Source organism: Bos taurus, chromosome X (genome assembly GCF_002263795.3).
Source record: "Bos taurus isolate L1 Dominette 01449 registration number 42190680 breed Hereford chromosome X, ARS-UCD2.0, whole genome shotgun sequence".
Classification (NCBI taxonomy): domain Eukaryota; kingdom Metazoa; phylum Chordata; class Mammalia; order Artiodactyla; family Bovidae; genus Bos; species Bos taurus.
Window position 1 is genome coordinate 2113415 of NC_037357.1, and position 23048 is coordinate 2136462.

General features: G+C 36.3%; 1 protein-coding gene across 6 annotated transcripts in view; it reads right to left on the reverse strand.

Moving 5' to 3' along the window:
• The window catches only part of KLHL13 (kelch like family member 13), a 197573-nt gene that overhangs the window by 12596 nt on the left and 161929 nt on the right, over positions 1-23048 (reverse strand). For all 6 annotated transcript variants that reach the window (XM_005227425.5, XM_010821318.4, XM_024988078.2 and 3 more), the window contains 3 exon segments: positions 10452-10584; positions 9711-9907; positions 1223-2018 (listed from right to left, as the gene is read on the reverse strand). In XM_005227425.5, coding sequence (XP_005227482.1) covers positions 1223-2018; positions 9711-9907; positions 10452-10584 — 1126 coding nt within the window.

The window sequence follows — 23048 nt, forward strand, 5'->3', positions numbered from 1 at the left end:
AACATCAGTAACATTAAGACCATGTCACTAACAAGAAAGAGCTTGATAAGCTGAAAAGGATAAGAGCTGAGAGCAGATCTTTTTATCTCCAACAAATAGCTTATTTTCAAATCCACTAGACCACAGAGGATGAGATGTTTGGATGGCATCACCAACTCAATGGACATGAGTTTGGGTAAACTCTGGGAGTTGGTGATGGACAGGGAGGCCTGGAGTGCTGTGCTTCATGGGGTCACAAAGAGTCGGACACAACTGAGTGACTGAACTGAACTGAGATCACCTTCTACTTTTTAGAATACTGAAGAAAAAGATTATGATAATTACTCTGAATTTATCCAGAGCCAATGCCAATATCTCAAACTTCCCCAGGTTTATGGAGCCTAGAATACTGGTCAACTCCAAGGACTCTATTTAGAATAGAGAATAAAGGAAGATGGGTGAAGAAAAGACCAAACGATGGTAATGACAGATATGTAAAACCTGATATAAAATGAGATCTTCCTGACTTCTTTTTGGACAGCTACCTTATTCCAATTTTATCTAAAATAACAAAATTAGTGTTAATTTACATAGCCAAAGTATTGGTCTCTGTTATTGATCTAAGATCAGTGACTGATTTTAGATTAGGAAGACCAAGAAGGGACCGTCAAATAATCAAGTTTACCAGCTCAGTTTACATGAGAATGAGTTTTGAGACTAATAGTTATATATAATACTCATGGTAAATAAAATCTGGATAATATTGAACTTTAAACATTTAGTAGATAAAGAAAATCATCTTACTGTGTGGCCTAGGATAGGTAACAGATTACATAAAAGGACCAACTATAGAAGTCAGTGCTCTGTAAGGAAGGGTTTTAACCTGTTCACTGAAATATTCTGTGGGCTTTTAAAAATGTAAAATGAGGAAACATGTCAAAGTTCTGTCCAAGATTCCATTAGAATTTAAATTAGCAGAATATGCTTTTCAGTTAAACCTTTACGATGAAAACCATGGATATTGCACCAGTAAAATATTCTGCCACATATTGATATATTTGTAGTGTGGCCAACAATATAGGCTCAGATAGTCTCTGACATTTTCTAAGAAAAACAGTTTAAAATAAAATTCTGGCAACATTTGTTGGTCTTTGATGTTATAAAACTGCTTATTTTATGATCTGACTAGAATCTGGGGGTAAAGAAATTAGTCTTTGTGCTTAATAGACATACACACACTTACGCAGTTCACCAGCTGCATTTCGTCCACCAACTGCATACAGGTATCCTTTGAGGGCACTGAGGTGGAAGAAGGTGCGCTTTTCATTTAGAGATGCAACTTGCATCCACTTATTGTATCGTGGATCAAATCTGAAGACTGTATCAACTGCCGTTTTTCCTTTTGTGTCATAATTGCTCTGTCCTCCAACGACGTAGAGGAAATTTCCAATGACGGCAATGCCATGCTGGTACCTTGGGGCATCCATGGGGGCTAAGGACTTCCACTCATGGGCCTTTTCATCATACATGCGCAATTCCTTGCTGACAACCAGCTGCTGCCTCAGCACTCCTCCTAGTGTAACCAAATGAGTGGTGTCAGACCGAATGGCAGTCCTGTCTGACTGCATCACTGGCTGCATATATGGCATCATTTGATAATTGCTGGCTTCCAAAAGGAGATTCACACACGTATTGTCAGTTCTCATGAAATCCACGGTTTGCACGTAATTAATGAGCTCCTGCGGTGTCATCAGTGGAAATCGTATGTTCTTCATTAACTTTGCAGCAAAGTCCATCCGAGGCTCTTCCAGGCGTAGCCAGCGACAGGTAGCCTTAAAGAGCTCAAGTTCAGTGCAATGCTTAAGGCTATTACTGGAAAGCACGAAGGCAAGACGTTCAAAAGGGAGTTTCAAGAACTCCCCAGTGCTCAGCAACGCAGGAAAATTCTTCAAGACGAAACTGTTAACATATTTATCCACTTCTGTCAGATTGTAGGTATTGGCAATCCGCCCAACTTCAACACAATTGTCTAAAGTGACCTATTAAGCCAATCCAAAAAAGAATAATAATTAAAACCCAACTACTTTCATGGCACTCATACCTGGATATATAAATACCTGCTCTAGAATAAGAGTAAATGTGCTTTTTACTGTCCATATAGATGAAAATTAAGATTCTTTTCTCCGTATATTAACTATTTAAAGAGAATTCACAAACCACCCTTACCTAATCCAATAGAAAGGAGACTAAAAGAAAATGCTTGTTCAGAGTCAGTAGATGGAAAGTTACTCTAAGAAACAATGGTATAACTTGACTATGCCAACATAATTATTTTCTTTCCTCAAAAATGTGTCCTCACCACTACCCTGCAAATACTAAGAAAGTTCTGGCCAGATGGAAGTTCTGCAAAAATAGAAAGCAATTCTATAATGAATCATCTCAATTCACTTTTCAGTCATGATTCTTAAAAGCAACTCAGCTAGCAGATCCACAAACAGAAAAGCTCTAGTACCTGATCCCTATATTTCTTTCATGTCAACAGGCATCATCATTCATCACTATCATTCATTTTGATTCCTTCAAAAGTTATTGCTTATAGTGAAGATAATTTAATAGGGCCATTATTCCTAGGGTGAATTTATTTTCCATATTATTTATGTAGAAATAGAATCAAGGAAATCACTTTCTTGAGGAATGGAATGGGTGTTTTTGCATCAAATTATTCATGTAGTTTAGTTTCCAGTAAGTATGCTGATGGCTGGCACCACAGTTTTCCTTAGCTACTCTCTTACTCTCAGCATACTCCAGCTCTGCCTGGAGTCCCCATTAGCCCCTCAAATCTCCCCAGCACAGAGTAAAATAAAGCAAAACCAGAAGTCATGAAAAGCAGAGAAGCTATGGAGAGGCCCATCTTTGGCAGGAAGTCTTTTCAATGTTCTAAGGGCTAATTAGTCAAAAGTGAAAATTAGGAAAATCAAATCAGCAAATATGTAAAGCATAAATCACAAAAACAAGCCTGCCATACAAATCTCTTTGTAATTGTATGTGTGTGTGTGTGTGTGTATGTACAAACACAGAGACAAGTCACAGGCAAAGGACTCACTGGATTTTTTTGCTTAATTTTGTCAGGGTGTGTGTTCACAAATGTCACATAAAGCTCACTGATGCCCCTGTATTGTTAACCGACTGGCAGATGGATAAGAAAAAATTGGCTAATCCTTCTATCATCTTGTTATTGAAAAGCTGAAATGAGATGAAAATCATGACTCCTCTGCATAAAGTCACAGCCGAGTTATGACATAATACCACTGAAAGTTTGAAGGCCAACACATACACACACATGTTGCTATTTTCATAGATTATTACTCAAGAAGAATTTGAACTCTTTTAGGCACTGATTTGCTGCACAAAAATCAACAATTTAAAATTGTTATTATACTTAATACCTATGTATTTTAAAATACCGAAAATAAATTGTAACACAGGAGGACTAGGAAAAATAAATGAACAACTTATGGGCCTTTTCAAACACACAGTTTAATACTATTCGATAACTTGGTTAATAAAAAGTACACTTTAATCCACTTTTAGGGGTGGCAGGTTGGTGTCTGACACAATTTTAAAGTTGTGTAAATAAAATTACAATTAATACCTCATTGCCCAAATCACCCCAGGTGGAAGGAATTCCTGTTTGGGGTAATAGACCTACTTTATGGGGTAAGACATAGTCCTTCCCCAAAAGCAAAAGTAATTTTCATTTTTGAAGATGTTTGCTAATATGGATAAGCAAACATTGATGAAAGCACAAATATATTTCCTGAGTACGCAGATTCTTATCATCACTGATATGATTGATTACAAATAAAAAAATTAAAACAACAAAGACTATATTTTAAATGGGCAAAATAATAGCATTGTCTGTTAGTCACCAAAATTAATTCTAAATTTATAGCATATATAATGGAAGGACTGATGCTAAAGCTGAAACTCCAATACTTTGGCCACCTCATGTGAAGAGCTGACTCATTGGAAAAGACCTTGATGCTGGGAGGGATTGGGGGCAGGAGGAGAAGGGGACGACAGAGGATGAGATGGCTGGATGGCATCACTGACTCGGTGGACATGAGTTTGAGTGAACTCCAGGAGTTGGTGACGGACAGGGAGGCCTGGCGTGCTGTGATTCATGGGGTCACAAAGAGTCAGACACGACTGAGCGACTGAACTGGAACTGGAATATAAACCGAGATTAAAGATTAGAAACCAATCTGTATAATTCAGAACTGGGATCAAGATATTCAGTTCCTTCCTCTTTTCCTTCTTTAGTATCATTCAATAAGGAAACAGTTTTTAAAACAAGAGGATAAAAAAAAAACTACCTTGTATTTAAGGGCATTTTGAAAATCCCTTCTATATATCAGATATACAGATTCTCAGGAATGGGAAAACCTTGACAGATTGCCTAGCTAATATAGCTAGCTGCCTACTCTTTCCTTTAAAAAATGACCACCAGAGAATGGTATTTCATAACCTTCTGAATAGTCATCTTCTTGATACAAGGACTAAGTATTTTCTATAGCTCATGTACCACAGCTACCACACTGTGGGTATATAACAAAGGTTAAATGCCATGATTATCAGCAATTTAAAAATTAAAGATGTGATGATAGATACAACTAAAAACAGAATATCTGCTGAATTAACACAGCAGATTACTAGAGTCTTATTAATTTTAAAATGAGATTCAGATAAGAAAATATGTAACAGGAAATTAATTTTTATGAAGTACATGCAATCAAAGCTAAAAAATTTGGGGAACACGTGTATACCTGTGGCAGATTCATGTTGATGTATGGCAAAACCAATACAATATTGTAAAGTTAAAAAATAAAATAAAATTAAAAAAAATTAATTGTAGACCATAGGGACGGTAGCAGCACAGTGTAGAATAACAGTTAATATAAGCAGATCAAAAATGATGGAATAACAGTAAACAAGTTTTGGAAAAATACAAGATTATTCAATTATAGCTCATTGTAATCCATTCTCAGTCATGATTTTTAAAAGTGTTTCAGCTAGCATAGTCCCAAACATTTAACCTTAGACATTACAAAATAATGAATATGTACAGTAACATAATATATACTGCAATTCAGGTACATAATACATTTTAAAAAATGTAAAATATGAATTTAAAGCTTATTAAAAAATACATCATAAGCAGAAAGAACTCTAATTTCATCTGAATATATACCCTGGCCAAAATTCCAAAGAAGAGTCATTAAAGAAGTTAAGCCAGGTAATTATATTAGAGTTTTAAAGGATAGAGAAGCAAAAAAGGACAAAATTTCCCAACTTCTTATGAGAACCAACAGCGTTATTTTAAAAAACAATCAAGTACACATTTAAGTTTCCTTGATATAATTTATAAATTATTCTACTGATTACAGTAGAACCTTCATGGTCATCCTAAAGGCAGTTCTAAGCATCATGATTTTCAATTTTCATTAGCATACTGGTACTCATTGCTGCAATATTAAGTTGTCCAAATCACACCTGATGTACCTAATGCTGTGATTAACATAATTTGATATTTTAATGACAGGTTTCATCAGTAATCTGTGATGTTACGTTGTTGAAGTTCAGTGTCTTATACAAATAAATTTCCATTTAGAAAAAAAAAAGCAAATGACTATCTGCTTTTCGTCCTCTCAAGGGAAGAGCAAACACTAAGAAATTCACTGGTAAATCTGGGCAGTGGGGTGGTGCTCTTCAGACATTCAGTGTACCAAATTCTCCTTGGTGCTATCTAGTTTATTAAAATAACACCCTGACCTCAAGTACAACCAATGCAAAGAGAGAAAGCACGTTCACAGAAAACGACTGGGAAGCAGTCAAACAAGCTACTTTGAGGGATACAGGACATAACAGGTATCTTCTCCCAAGCTTCCTTCCACAGATGAGAATATCACAGGATACAAGAAAGGGGCCTTTGGGTAAGAAGAACAAAGGGATGATAAGAAAACTAAAACCTTTCTCTCCGGGTCTTATTTCTCTTCAGATGATTGACACCATTTGAGGTGAATTTTGAGGGTGTGTCCAGCTTGGCGAATCCTATTTTCTTATTCCTTTGCACTTTGAATGCACTTGCCCTGGTGGATGCAATAGTTATCATAATGGTCTTTGGGGGCATGAGTTGGTTTAGGCCCAGGCTGAGACTCTTCTTTCCTTACAGAATCCTGGATAGGCAAGAATGGGCTGATTAAAGTTATATGCAGGGATGATATTTAGAATATTCGAGTACCAACTAATCAGAACACATACTCAACCATAAACAACTGGTATCTGGGTACTACTTGCTGAGTATCAGCCTTGACAAGAAGAAAAACAAGACTGGTTTAATGGGGAGGGAAACAGTTTTGATTCATTTTAAAATTACCCATGAATTTTTTTCTCTAATTTGCATTGAGCTTCCCCCAAAGCAAAAACATTACCTGGAAAGACATGTTAATCAAGCTTAATGGGTAAATCCAGTCTTTATGAAAGAAAGAATGTCAAATGCATGTACTATACAGGAAATCCTTACATCAAAAAGAACATTCTTTCCCAAAAAGAACATTCCTCAAAAACACATCCTTGCTGCTGCTATGGTCACATAATAGCAAAAGAAGCTATCTTTTCCAATAACTTCCTCTGATTCCCTTCATTGTTCCCTTAGAGAAGTCCTTTGTTCTCCAACAAATGTGCCTCTCTTGTTTTCTACTGTCTCGCACTCTTCATGACCCCAGTCACCTCAATAATTTCTGTACATTGCACTGTGAGCTCCCCAACCCGATCAGTGACAATAAATGTACAGGTGGAACCAATGATAGACCTGTATCAAGAAAAAAAATAAACACTTAAAAAAATGAGTTTAAAGAAAGTACACTGAGTCTAAAGCACAGAGAAGTTTCATTCTCTGATTAGATATGCTTTTATGTAAAAAGAAAATGATTTCTTGCTCACCTTCATCCTGCTGTTTACTCTGTATAACTGTAAACTTAAATTTCAATTTTTTCCAGTTCAATTGCAAATTGTTCTATTTCAGTAACCTGACATTAAATTGGGTTTTACAGGCTAGCCTGTAATCCTCCATAATAGTAATACTGTGGGGAAAATGCTAGATGGTACAATTTCCAAACAGCAAACAAATGATAAAAAATTTGACTACAACTTGTTTTTAAATCAGGGGACTGCCACATGGAATTTAGCATGCTGTAGTTATGCAATGTCATAAGGACAAAAGCTCATGTAATTTTTGTAGGTATGTAACAAAACAAAGGTAATTTTTTATTATGTCCATGATAAATGATAATATTTTTAGTTTTACAGAAAATTTTACCAACTCTGCATTATATCCTTCACTGTCATCCTTTTGTTTTCTTTTCATAGTCCTCTTTTTCTATAACTACCAAGAAAATAGCATAGCAAGAACAAAATTAGGGTCTATAGGTCTTATAGCCCCTAATACTAGTTACAACCCTAAAAGAAAAGTATTGCTGCAAAGAAGGCAAAGGTCAGAGCGCAGGGTTCTTGTTCTACTGAGCGTGATGCTCCCTTACAGAGAATGGATGTCTAACCGACCAAAGGCAAATGTGGCTTTATCACTGTATTGGGGGTTTGGCGGTATTTTTAGCAATACAGAGTTGTTCATTTTATTTTTTTAATTTTATTGGAGTATAGTTGATTTACAATGTTGTGTTACTTTCTGTTGTACAGCAAAGTGAATCAGTTATACATGTACATATATCCACTGTTTTAGGTTCTATTCCCATATCGGTTATTACAAAGTGTCGAGTAGAGTTCCCTGTGCTAGACAGTAGGTTCTTATTATTTATTTATGTGTAGTAGTATGTATATGCCAATTATTATCGTATTTAACATTATCATTCAAAATTAACATATAAAGGTTTTGTGGATGATATGCTGATTCATCTTCTATATACCACTGCTCCTCTTCATCCACACAAGTGGTTAAGAACAGATAGAAAAGAATTGTGTTCAAAGCTAACTTTTCTTTCCAGAAATTCAAACCCAGGAAGTGTTTTGGTTATACGAACTATAATCACACTATATCAATAAGAACACAAATCTATTTCCTCAATACAGTTGGGTTAAGTACATGGTTGCAAAATTGTTATATTTTTAAATTATCTATAATAACTGAGCCTGTGGGAAAACGGAAAACATATTTACCTTTGAAAAATATTTATATTATCTTGACACTTTCAGTTCTTATAAATAGGAAAGGCACCCAGGGCTACTGTTTTTCCTGATTTACTTGATTGCTGAGAAAGGGATAATAGAGTAAAGCCTAAATATTTAACTAAGATATGGAAAGCATGAAAGAAGGATAAAGGAAAAGTTAGATTTTATATAATCCGTAAACTAATAACCCACCAACTTTTCTCAAAAATTACCATGGATTCTGAGAAGGAAGATTTCCATGTAAAATCACATAGACATATCCTAAGCAAACAAGATGAAAGATAAGAAAATAGTATGGTACTAAGAAAAAGCTCATAGGCAAGAATTTTTAAAATGGGAGTAAGCTACACTAAAAGTAAGCTTTGTCAGGGACATGTCTCTTCTCCTTTAGAAATGGGCTTTAGTATCTCTGCAGAGATACTCGAAATGAAGATTATAATCTTTAAGACAATATTAAGTGTTTATAAAAATAAAGACATTTTCCAAAGGGTAAAAACATACAGTTATAATAAATGCTTCAAGGAAGTTAAGGAACCAACATTCTAATTACAGGAAATTTGCTATGATGTCATCTTGCAATAAATGTGCTTTAAATAGACTTATCCAGAACAAACTTATTTTCTAATATTGTTATTTTGAGAAATGCATATTTTTATAACTTAAGAAATCAGCTTTACCCAGTTTGGTTCTTTTCATTCAGACTAAGGAACTGATCACAACCAGCATCTCAAGTGATAGGTACTGAACTTGAATAACAGACAATGGGTACTAGGTCAACAGTGTCTGTAGCTACTGATTAGTTTCAAGGAAATCATGACACTGTACCTAGTTTGCCTCAGGACAGCCACATGTTGCTAAGATCAGTGTAAATAAAGGTTAAGAGTTTATAAATGTAAGTATTAAGTACTATTAATTTAAGGGTCTCAACCAAAATGAGGCACTATCCAAAGCAAGTGGGTGACTATAAGGAAGTTCAGTGACTGGTGGTTGTATGTGTCCTCTATTATCTATTAAAATATGCTGTAAACGACTTAGTAGGTGATGTGTTGCCATGGAATCAAAAAGATTTACACATAGGTGTTAGTTCTTCTCAAGATCTAGGTCCCATATTTAAAGGAAGAAAAAAAAAATGACTTGAGTATATCTTAAAAGACTTCTAGAACCTCAGATGACTTTCCCATAGAACTCCATTTAAAAAACCTGCTTGTATAAAATCATTAAGCAGAATAAAACTGGATTACAATATATAACATTATCAAACATGCTAAGGATTTTATTGCTATCAAACCCTTATTACTGTCTAATGTCACTGGATGACACAGAAGGCTTTTTTAAATGGTTCTATTTTGTAAAAATGCACTTGCACTGTTTTCTCCTGAACCTGCTTCCAAACCATACAGTACATGACATCTCTCTCTAAAGGCCAGTTAGTTTCAGGCCACAATACTATTCATCACAGGAAAAGATTTGATTTGAAAATGTCTTACCCCAGATATGAGAAAAACTTTGCAGAAGTCCAAAACCGGCAGAATCTGTAGAAAACTGGCAGCTTCCAGTGTGTCTTGAAGGTTGTCCATATTAAGAGAAAGCTTTGCAGTGTAAATGAAGTCAATAATTTTCCTTAAACCGACTTTGCTCACGCCATGAAGCTTAATGCACATTAAATCTTGTTCTTTCATCCCACCTTAAATAAAGACACTCAATTAAATGAAGGTGGATAATTTAATTAAGGTCAAACTCACTTCTGTTGCTAATTAGATGCAATAAAATCAGGGAAAATTTTATTCTGTGTAAGCATTAGTATCTGAGTCAAGCTTCTGCATATTTTACAGTTAAAAGAGAGTACTTAAAAAGGAATATCTCTATACTAATGGAGGTGGTATATGATGCAAGTGCCTCCAAAATGTTCTCCTGGCACTTCAGATCTTTTGATGGATTAGAGATTGTACTAGTGACATTGTATTAGTCTCTGATGGCCCATTCAGATATGTGTCTGGAAAAGCAAAGCTATGAAATAAAGGTAGACAGAGGTATAAAAAAGGTATATCCATTTTCCAAGTCAGAAAAGCACCACCCACCCACACACATACTGGGTATCTATTCTTTTTAAACTCTTCTTGTAAAGACACGGAACAAAAGCACTGAATCTTCCTCTAGCAATGAAAAGATTTAAACACTTATTTTTCTTATTGTTTTAATATGAAAGTAGAGTTTAGAAGGCAAGCTACCTGTGAACATAGCCTTGAAGTAATCACTAGCAGAGGCCATCATGACTCTGTGCACAGGGAAGGCATCATCTGTGTCCCCTGGCATCAGGGTCACGTCACAGAGCAATCCTTCAAGTCGGAGCTGGTCAAATCCCTACAAGAAGAACATGAGATAAGCCACTCATCAAGGTAAAATGGGAACACAAATTTCTGTGTGCTAAAATTCTCTTGACATATTAATGTCTGTGGAACATAAAGCCAGTAGAATAATGACTCAGAAGACAAAAAACTGAACAGCTTACTTGATATGTGACAATAAAGAACAAATAAGGAAAAGAGCATATATGTTCACTTATTTATACAACCATTGGCTTTTATTATTCTGAAAAAAACTACCATGTACACTTTCATTTTCCCATGTGCAGAATTAGGGTGTTACACTACCATTCCTTTCCATAATAATATATTTTATAATATATAGTTCTTTTATTCTTGGTTTTCACTTGCTTATTTTTGTTGTTTGAAAAAAGAAAGGTCCAGAACATCTGTGCTAACTGCAAAATAGGAGTTACTTTCTGCCAACCAGATTATTCCACCTCTTACAAAACAAGGAACTGTGTTAGACATCCTTATATTCAGTATTTGATACTAGTATTTGATATACTTGCTCCTGCTTGATCAATTATCTTTCAAGTTTTAAATTTAATTATCTCTGGAAAAAAGTGCCCAGGGAGCTCCAACGTGAGACATAATTGTCCCCAAATGCTTAAAGTTTAGTGGAGAATTAATAGGCTGACACCCACAGTTCAGAGGAGAGACAGGGCTCTGCTGATAAGAATGCCTGTTGATTAGCTCCACCACCCACTCCTTGAAGAGCCCAACCAATGATAAGCAGGCAGCTGTTCCCTTGGTCTACTCTGGGAAGAATGAAACACTGTAAGATTATAATAGGCTGGTGAAATGCATAAAAAGATGATAATATACAATTTAACAATGAAGCTCAAAATGAAGATTTTTCAAGATGGAGTCTGTAGTTTCAAAAATGGAAATGTACTCTTATAAAAAATCATGAAGATACTCATACAAATTACTTTCAAATAATATAACAAAAACTACCAGCAGAATTATTCTATCCCCTTCATATTTTAATGACCCCACATAAAACTTTTATTTAAAGTTGTGATTCACAGATTTAAGAAGCAGAAGGCACAACATACTGAAGAATGCAGTTTCAGAAATATCGATCCTGCACATATGTATAAGATAAATCTTAGTCTAAACATCTTCTCATCACAATTTTTAAATGGCTTTCTAAAGAAAATGCTTGAATCTACAGAACTAGAACTTCAAAGAGATAATATGATCCAGCCACTTTCTCTCTGGAGAGAGATATAAATATTTTAATTCTAAAAATATTTATACATTATACATACACTTTGGAACAGGATTATGTATCATATTTTTTGCTCTCCAACAGTGATTGACATATGTTTTTGCTCACAAATATCAACTCTTTCACAAATATCCCCTTTCCATTGTAAATGCAAACATTCTCCCCCAATGCCCCCTCAATATTTTCCATTGCTAAATCATCTCCCATCCCTGTTATTTAGAAAAGTAGAGGTTAAAAAGAGATGTCCATTTTAGGGAAATATCTACATGCAGAAGGTAAAAAGTGGTGAAAATTCACATATAGTGTGTGAACTATTGCAACTTAATTGCAATTAAGTTTAAGTGGATCACCTTTTAAACATAAATGAGCATATGAGCACTGGAAAGTCCTAAATGCAACCACTGGGGCTGAAACAGAAGAGGAGGGAACCATCAGGTAGAAGACTAGGATGTCTGAATTCCCCAGTGCTTGGCACACCATGGGGACTTCACAAATGTTCAGCAAATGCTTGAACAAACAAGCCAGACTTTACCCAGATGCCATAACTTGGTATTAAAAAAAAAAAATCAACATGTAGAACCTGAATTTTGTAACAAGCTAACTAGAAACAAAGAACTTTATTTGTGAACCTACTCTCAATAATAAAATGAATTGGACCTATAGTTCTCACTTGTGGTAAACTATAAAGGTTAAGATGAGAGAAGAGGAACTGAATCAGGGTTTAGGCTGAAAAGTTTGGCTTCCAAGGGCTTGGCTTTTTTCTCCTTCAGATAAATTTCAGATTTCAAAAATTTAAATATATCCTTGTGATAAAAATACAGAAGGACATAAACTGAAAACCAAAAGTCCACCTCTTCTACTTACTAAGACTAACTACTGCTAACAGTTTAGTATATGTACTTCCAGGTCTCTTTCTATTCATATACATAATCTACCTTTTGCTTGTATACATACAGGATTTTTAAGAGTAGGATACTATATGTACTGTTATGCATTTTAAAAGTTCACCTGAGCACATAACACAGACACCTCTGTGTCTCAATACACACAAATCTATTCTTTTTAGTGGATGCACAGAATTTCAAGAGTGTGGTTCAGTTCAGTTCAGTCACTCAGTCATGTCCGAATCTTTACTACCCCATGAACTGCAGCACGCCAGGCCTCCCTGTCCATCACCAACTCCTGGAGTTCACTCAAACTCATGTCTATCGAGTCAGTGATGCCATCCAGCCATCTCATCCTCTGTTGTCCCCTTCTCCTCGTGCCCTCAATCCCTCCCAGCATCAGAGTCTTTTCCAATGAGTCAACTCTTTGGATGAGGTGGCCAAAGTATTGGAGTTTCAGCTTTAGCATCAGTCCTTCCAATGAACACCCAGGACTGATCTCCTTTAGAATGGACTGGTTGGATCTCCTTGCAGTCCAAGGGACTCTCAAGAGTCTTCTCCAACACCACAGTTCAAAAGCATCAATTCTTTGGTGCTCAGCTTTCTTCACAGTCCAACTCTCATATCCATACATGACCACTTGAAAAACCATAGCCTTGACTAGACGGACCTTTGTTGGCAAAGTAATGTCTCTGCTTTTCAACATGCCATCTAGATTGGTCATAACTTTCCTTCCAAGGAGTAAATGTCGTTTAATTTCATGGCTGCAATCACTATCTGCAGTGATGTTGGAGCCCATGAAAATAAAGCCTGCCACTGTTTCCACTGTTTCCCAGTCGATTTGCCATGAAGTGATGGGACCAGATGCCATGATCTCAGTTTTCTGAATGTTGAGCTTTAAGCCAACTTTTTCACTCTCCTCTTTCACTTTCATCAAGAGGCTTTTTAGTTCTTCTTCACTTTCTGCCATAAGGGTGGTGTCATCTGCATATCTGAGGTTATTGATATTTCTCCTGGCAATCTTGATTCCAGCTTGTGCTTCTTCTAGCCCAGCATTTCTCATGGTGTACTCTGCATATAAGTTAAATAAGCAGGGTGACAATATACAGCCTTGACGTGCTCCTTTTCCTATTTGGAACCAGTCTGTTGTTCCATGTCCAGTTCTAACTGTTGCTCCCTGACCTGCATATAGGTTTCTCAAGAGGCAGGTCAGGTGGTCTGGTATTCCCACCTCTTCAGAATTTTCCACAGTTTATTGTGATCCACACAGTCAAAGGCTTTGGCATAGTCAATAAAGCAGAAACAGATGTTTTTTTGGAACTCTCTTGCTTTTTCCATGATCTAACAGATGTTGGCAATTTGATCTCTGGTTCCTCTGCCTTTTCTAAAACCAACTGGAACATCTGAAAATTCACGGTTCACGTATTGCTGAAGCCTGGCTTGGAGAATTTTGAGCATTACTTTACTAGCGTGTGAGATGAGTGCAATTGTGCCATAGTTTAAGCATTCTTTGGCATTACCTTTCTTTGGGATTGGAATGAAAACTGACCTTTTCCAGTCCCGTGGCCACTGCTGAGTTTTCCAAATTTTCTGGCATATCGAGTGCAACACTTTCACAGCATCATCTTTCAGGATTTGAAATAGCTCAACTGGAATTCCATCACTTCCACTAGCTTTGTTCGTAGTGATGCTTTCTAAGACCCACATTCCAGGATGTCTGGCTCTAAGTGAGTGCTCACACCATCATGATTATCTGGGTCGTGAAGCTCTTTTTTGTACAGTTCTCCTGTGTATTCTTGCCACCTCTTCTTAATATCTTCTGCTTCTGTTAGGTCCATACCATTTCTGTCCTTCATCGAGCCCATCTTTGCATGAAATGTTCCCTTGGTATCCAATTTTCTTGAAGAGATCTCTAGTCTTTCCCATTCTGTTGTTTTCGTCTATTTCTTTGCATTGATTGCTGAGGAAGGCTTTTTTATCTCTCCGTGCTATTCTTTGGAACTCTGCATTCAGATGCTTCTATCTTTCCTTTTCTCCTTTGCTTTTTGCTTCTCTTCTTTTCACAGCTATTTGTAAGGCCTCCTCAGATAGCCGTTTTGCTTTTTTGCATTTCTTTTCTATGGGGATGGTCTTGATCCCTGTCTCCTGTACAATGTCACGAACCTCTGTCCATAGTTCATCAGGCATAGACAGAGTGTCTATCAGATCTAGTCCCTTAAATCTGTTTCTCACTTCCACTGTATAATCATAAGGGATTTGATTTAGGTCATACCTGAATGGTCTAGTGCTTTCCCCTACTTTCTTCAATTTAAGTCTGAATTTGGCAATAAAGAGTTCATGATCTGAGCCACAGTCACCTCCCGGTCTTCTTTTTGCTGACTGTATAGAGCTTCTCCATCTTTGGCTGCAAAGATATAATCAATCTGATTTCGGTGTTGACCATCTGGTGATGTCCATGTGTAGAGTCTTCTCTTGTGTTGTTGGAAGAGGGTGTTTGCTATGACTAGTGCGTTCTCTTGGCAAAACTCTATTAGCCATTGCCCTGCTTCATTCTGTATTCCAAGGCCAAATTTGCCTGTTACCCCAGGTGTTTCTTGGGGTGTGGGGTGTGGGGCCAACCACAATTACTCATCCATTCCTCACTTGAGAGACTCAAATATCTCTCAACTTTTGCTATTACAAGCAATATTGCAATAAACTGCCTTGTACCTATACTTACTTATAAGTAGATCTGTGGGAGATATTTTTAGAAATGGAATTGCTGGTTTGAAGAATATATACTTTGAAAGTTTTAATAACTACTGGCAAGTTAAAGCATATGGTTTTATCTTGGAAGATTTACCATACCTTGGGTAATGTCAAAAAAAAGAGATGTCAAGATGTCCATTAGATGAGACTACGTACAGTATGTCACCTTTATTTTTATTCAGGAAATAACTTTTGAATTTTCTTCTCTAAGATGTATGTAGATAATATCTTTGAAAGGTAATCATGGCTTATTCAGTCAAAAGCAATGATTGTATCTAATCAGTTATTTTCTTCCCCACCTCAAAATCCAAAATCCTTCTTGGCTCATTTGCTGGCCCTCCTGCCTTTAAAATATTTCTACAAATATTTTATACTGGGAATTGAGTTACGTCAGTAGGTTTTTTTCCTACTACTGTAAAAAACAAATTTATTTATTTGACTGTGCCAAGTCTTCGTTGCAGCATACAGGATCTTCAGTCTGTTGAGGCATGGGGACTCTTCGTTGTGCCATGTAGGATCTTAGTTCCCCAATCTAGGACTGAACCCAGGTCCCCTGCATTGGGAGCTCAGAGTCTTTGCCACTGGAACACCAGGAAAGTCCCTTTCCTGCTATTTATTGTTCTTTTTTTTCCCCTTTGAAAAAAGGCATGGCTAATGTTTCCTTTACCATTACCTGCATCATTTCTCATTTGGTCCATATTCCATCAAAACTGCTTGCTGAGATTTGCAGTCAATCCTCAAAATCTGGACAGTTCAGCTAAGACCCCAGGAGCTGTTTACCCTCTTCACAAATGTGATCATTTTGCTTCCTTTTGCACTCTTAAAAATGATCCTCTAACTATTCTTAGTATAATCTGGCAGCACCAAAGAAAGGAAGCTGAGGCTCCTAGACCACTTTTATCACATTCTGAGTATTTTCTATTCTAAGTTTAAGTTATCTACCTTTGGCAAATTGCTTTTGAGAGGTTTTTGCATTTGTTTTCACTGCATGTAGTTTCCTAGTGTAATATATCTCATAACCTTTATTTTCAGATGCACAAATAGTCCCCCTATCCAATTCCATATTTGCTAACTTTATTCCTGATTATTGCTATCCTCATCCAAATAAGATCTATCAATTCGGATTGTTTTCATACAGATCTAAATATCTTGTTTGCATGTTGTTATCTGTATTATCCCAGCTTCGTCTAAAGGAAAAAGGCTAAAGTTCCTCTACAACATACTTTGTCGTACAGAAGTAGACAGTCATTTCTCTAAACAACTTTTATACTCTAATCTTGTGAAGAATGTACACTTAAAAGAAGCTGAGATCATTTTCTTTCACAATTCTCATCTGACTTCTATATATCTACTTTTACTTTCACTCATATCAATTCAGTTCAGTCGCTCAGTCATGTCCGACTCTTTGCAACCCCATGAACCACAGCACACCAGGCCTCCCTGTCCATCACCAACTCCCGGAGTTCACTCAGACTCACGTCCATGGAGTCAGTGATGCCATCCAGCCATCTCATCCTCTGTCGTCCCCTTCTCCTGCCCCCAATCCCTCCCAGCATCAGAGTCTTTTCCAATGAGTCAACTCTTCGCATGAGGTGGCCAAAGTACTGGAGTTTCAGCTTTAGCATCATTCCTTCCAAAGAAATCCCATGGCTGATCTCCTTCAGAATGGACTGGTTGAATCTCCTTGCAGTCCAGGGGACTCTCAAGAGTCTTCTCCAACATCACAGTTCAAAAGCATCAATTCTTCAGCGCTCAGCTTTCTTCACAGTCCAAATCTCACATCAACACATGACCACAGGAAAAACCATAGCCTTGACTAGACGGACCTTTGTTGGCAAAGTAATGTCTCTGCTTTTCAATACGCTATCTAGTTTCGACATAACTTTCCTTCCAAGGAGTAAGTGTCTTTTAATTTCATGGCTGCAGTTACCATCTGCAGTGATTTTGGAGCCCCAAAAAATAAAATCTGACACTGTTTCCCCATCTATTTCCCATGAAGTGATGGGACCAGATGCCATGATCTTCGTTTTCTGAATGTTGAGCTTTAAGCCAACTTTTTCACTCTCTACTTTCACTTTTATCAAGAGGCTTTTTAGTTCCTCTTTACTTTCTGCCATAAGGGTGGTGTCATCTGCATATCTGAGGTTATACAGATTCATGAAAATACCTTGCATACTTAAAATCTGTCCTTTTATTATAAAATCATTGTCTCCCACCAAATCTGAACTTATTCCTCTAGCCAGAATTCTATAAACATTTTTGCCTATTTCCACATGCTAGTAGTCCATGATATACAGATACAGGTCTGTTTTATACAAAATTGCTCAAAATTTCCAATTAGTCTTTCAGAGTGTCTTTAAACTATTTCTAGTGCTTTAAACTCAACTTCTTTCTAGCTTAATCCTTTAGTTCTCTCTTTTCCTATTTCTTCTGGGCCTTGGGTTCTATTTATGAGGGCATTGTGGCCTGTTCTCTATTCCCCTTTCCCTCTTTTATAAACATCCTCATATCTTCTTTTTTAAAATCTCTTCTTCACATTCCTTTGGGGAAAAAATAAGCATTAAAAAAAATGTTCTTTTAAAAAAAAGGATTTTCCTGGACTTGTGGACATGCTGTGGGTGGAGAAGAAAGGGTGGGATGAACTGAAATAGTTGCACTGACGTATATGCACTACCATGTGTAAAATAGATAGCTAGTGGGAAGCTACTATATAGCACGGGAAGCTCAACTCCAGTCTCTGTGATGACTCAGAGGGGTGGGATGATCGGAGGGAGGCTCAAGGTGGGAGGATATCTGTATACATATAACTGATTCACTTCGTTGTACAGTAGAAACTAACACAACATTGTAAAGCAACTATAGTCCAAGTAAAAAAGAAATTAAAAAAATCAGAATATAAATATATAAATACAATGAATATATATGTATATATATTTTTTCTTCTCTGTAGTAAATTTACCTAACATATCAAAACTTCAAATACTATTAAACAGAGGGAGGTACATACCCTAAAGGACTGACATTTTTAAATGAGTTTGATAAACTTTTAAATGGTCACATTAAAACAGAGGAGGGTATGTGCTGATATTATACATCTATACTATAGAAACCTGATAAGTTACAAATAATGTATACTAAAAGTTGCTTGAATGTCAACAGCTTTCAAATTAAATATAATACTACTATGGGAAAATAGCTAGATTGATACTCTCAGGTATTAAAAAAAATAATCTGATAACCAAATCTCTACACTAAATTCTGCATTGGAAATAACTTACTAGCATAGTCTATCTAGCTTTGATCAGTATAATTTGGAAAAGGAAGGGGAATAAAAAGGAAATGCATCCTGAGAAGAGCAATAAAAATTAACATTAAATATGTTTTATGAACAAAGATTAAGGAACTAAAAGAAGAGAAGGCTGAGGAATACGTTTACTCCACTCTTTAAGTAAATGCAATATATTTGATCAAAGCAACACCACAGTCATGTTGCTCTGAGACATTATTCATTTCATTCAGAGGACAGAAAAGGAACAGATTAATTAAACTTTGTTCTCATAATATAACACTGCTTGGAGTTTAAAAACTGCTAATGGCTTTCTATCACTGCTTTATATCATTATATAAGACTTTAAAGATTAATCTGGCCCTAACTCAACTGTTTAGCCTTATTTTTCATTATTTCTCTAAGTACTCAGATAAACTAAATAGCTATATATATATATATGTATATGTGTTATATATACACACACCATAAAACTGAATTTTCACTGGTAAATAATACTCTACATTTAGGGAAGAAATAACACCAATTTTACAAAACCAGATCCAGAAAATTAAGAAGGAACATGTCCTAAATCATTCTACAAGGCCAGCATTATCCTACCAAAACCAAAGATAATCAAAGAAAACCACAATCAAAATTTCTCATGACCATAGATGAAAAAATTCCTAAAATTCTGGCAAGTCAAATTTAAAAATATATAAAAAGGTTAATACATTATGACCAAGTGGGGTTTATTCCTATAAGGCATGGCTGCTTTAGCATGCAAAAGTCAATTAATTTAATTCATATTATTAGTAGACTAAAAAAGAAAAATGATAAGATCATCTCAGTAGGTACAAAAAAAGAATTTGACAAAATCCAATATCGATTTATGATTTGAAATAAAAAAACAAAACTCTCAGCAGACTAGGAACAGAAAGAAATTTCCTCAAACCTATACACAGTCCATGGGGTTGCTAGGAGTCGGACACGACTGAGCGACTTCACTTTCACTTTTCACTTTCATGCACTGGAGAAGGAAATGGCAACCCACTCCAGTGTTTTGCCTGGAGAATCCCAGGGATGGCAGAGCCTGGTGGGCTGCCGTCTCTGGGGTCGCACAGAGTCGGACACGACTGAAGCGACTTAGCAGCAGCAGCAGCATACCTAACGTAACACTTAATGGTGAAAGAATGACTGCATGCCTCCCTACTATTAGGACAAAGCAAGAACATACACTCTAACCACTTCTATTTAACATTTTTCTGGAGTTTCTACCCAGTACAATAAGGCAAGTAAAAGAAATAAGAGGCATTAGACTGGAAAGGAAGAAAAAAACTATATTTACAGGCAAAATGGTTATCTATGTAGAAAATCCTACAAAATCCACAAAAAAACTTCTAGAACTATTAAGTCAGTTTTTCAAGGTCTCAAAACAGAAGATGAATAATCAGTAACAGTATTTTTATATCGTAGCAGCAAACAATCAGAAATTGAAATAATGTACTTGAGCATATTTAACTCTCAGTTGGTATGTGCTAGTCCTCTCTATCACTTGAAACATGCTAAATAACAAACAACAAAGAAACTCATTTGAAAACTCAAGGTAATAATACACTAAAGTGGTCTGAAAAGAAAGGTGGTAGACTCTCATCCAACTTATGTACTACAGATATACACTTAATTGGAAGTATCAAGATAACCTATTGTACCCTAACCTGAGTACCTGAAAAACTATCCCTAAGAAAAACTACATACTCAGTTTTCTATATTCTAGTTGACATTCAGGAAACTTAAATAAAGAAATAAAAGCATCATTTTAATAAAAACTTCAACAATCTGAATTATTTAAGTGCTTCTTTTATAAAATATAACATTCTAAAATCACTATCTTATGTTAATAATATATTTTATAGATTATCTTACGATCATAAAACTTTTAAATAAGGTATAGTTCATTAACATGACAACCAGCAACCCAAACTTTTACTTTAGGGTATGTATTTCATCAAGATTGCAGGGAGAAATATCAATAACCTCAGATATGCAGATGACACCACCCTTATGGCAGAAAGTGAAGAGGAACCAAAAAGCCTCTTGATGAGAGTGAAAGAGGAGAGTGAAAAAGTTGGCTTAAAGCTCAACATTCAGAAAACGAAGATCATGGCATCTGGTCCCATCACTTCATGGGAAGTAGATGGGGAAACAGTGGAAACAGTGGCAGACTTTATTTTCTTGGGCTCCAAAATCACTGCAGATGGTGATTGCAGTCATGAAATTAAAAGACGCTTACTCCTTGGAAGGAAAGTTATGACCAGCCTAGATAGCACATTCAAAAGCAGAGACATTACTTTGCCAACAAGGGTCCATCTAGTCAGGGCTATGGTTTTTCCAGTAGTCATGTATGGATGTGAGAGTTGGACTGTGAAGAAAGCTGAGTGCCGAAGAATTGATGCTTTTGAACTGTGGTGCTGGAGAAGACTCTTGAGAGTCCCTTGGACTGCAAGGAGATCCAACCAGTCCATTCTGAAGATCAGTCCTGGGTGTTCTTTGGAAGGAATGATGCTAAAGCTGAAACTCCAGTACTTTGGCCACCTCATGCGAAGAGTTGACTCACTGGAAAAGACTCTGATGCTGGGAGGGATTGGGGGCAGGAGGAGAAGGGGATGACAGAGGATGAGATGGCTGGATGGCATCACCGACTCGATGGATGTGGGTTTGGGTGAACTCTGGGAGTTGGTGATGGACAGGGAGGCCTATCGTGCTGCGATTCATGGGGTCACAAAGAGTCGGACACGACTGAGTGACTGAACTGAACTGAAGTGAACTGAAGTATTTCATGAAGTTAGCCCACTGGAAAACAGCGCAAGTTAATTTAAGTTCTTGAGAAAACCCATTTCTTCAGCATTCTATTACATAGATAATAACTTGAGCTGATACAATCAAATCTTTCAGTGACTTTGCAACTAAAGTTGGATGAGAAAATAAATAGATAAAATGGAGGAGAGCAATCTGATAGGCACCGATCTTATTATGAAAAAATATTAATTAGCAGCCTAGACATCTGGAGGATAGAGGCATTTTCAAGCTTAATAGGCTTGAGTAAGCATATTCAACAATCAAGAAATGATATGTTTCCACCTAGATAACTATTCTACAATTAGTATACACTGACACTCCACTAGATGAAACATGATACTTTAGTTATGGCCTCCTTGTCCTAACAGGAGTGTTTCCAAAATGATATTGACTTTTCTCTCTCTGGTCCCACCCCCCATCCCTAGTTTGACAGAGAGGAAGAAGGGCAGGCAGGCATGAAGATACTCTGTGTAAATTCTGTGATTCTACTAAGAGCAAAATCTTTACAGTACCATTCATGCCAAATTATCTTTAAACCTTTAATACATGTTTTTATACTTATATTGAGTGAAAACAATATTTAAAGACATTATATTTAAAAACAGAACAGAGCTTAGAGTAAGATTAGAAAAAAATCCAAGTCTTAGTTTTTGTCTCTTAGTGGGTAAGTGAATTTGGGCAAGCTTTCTAACCTCCCTGAGCTTCAGTTTCCCAATCTATAAAATAGGGATAATAATTCTTGCCTTTTCTACCTGACAGAATTGCTTCAAGTATTAATGAGGCAAGTATATATGAAAGTGATTTATAAGTGTTATCCAAATTCATTTATTCCATAGCAATATCAATAAGAGCAATAAAAAGCATTGAATACTTCCTCTGTGTCAGGTACTGGGCTAGGGCCTTTATATGTATTTTCTTCCAATGATGATGATAATATTAATAATACATAACAATACTTATAATTTATTTACATTTATTAAGCATTTACCCTGTGCCCTATACTAGATCATAGGCAGACAGAGAAAACAAACTAGATTCTAGATCTTGCGGATCTCACTGGTAGGTGATACTGATGGGCTCAGAGAGTAAAAGAAGGAGCTACGAACTCTGCCTAGGTTACACAAATTCCAGCTTTAAACAGCATTGAAATTAGCTTTCAAAAGAACAGATCCATGGGGAGAAACTGTTTTCAGATGGTTCACTCTGCAGGATTACCCACTGTATAACTGTAGTGGGCAGAATGTGAGTTCAGCCCAAAACTGGAATTCCAGTTTTACAATTTACCATTTAAGATGGATTATTATGAATAAATAAGGGTTTACCAGACCAAAAAATGTTAAGTACTTAAGGTATTCCAGGGAGAAGGGATGAGTGCAAAGATACTTAAGTGTGAAAGAATAACGTATGTTTAGAGAATAATAAAAAATCAGAAGTCTTCCAGAAATTTGCCTTGTCTATCTGTCCCATTA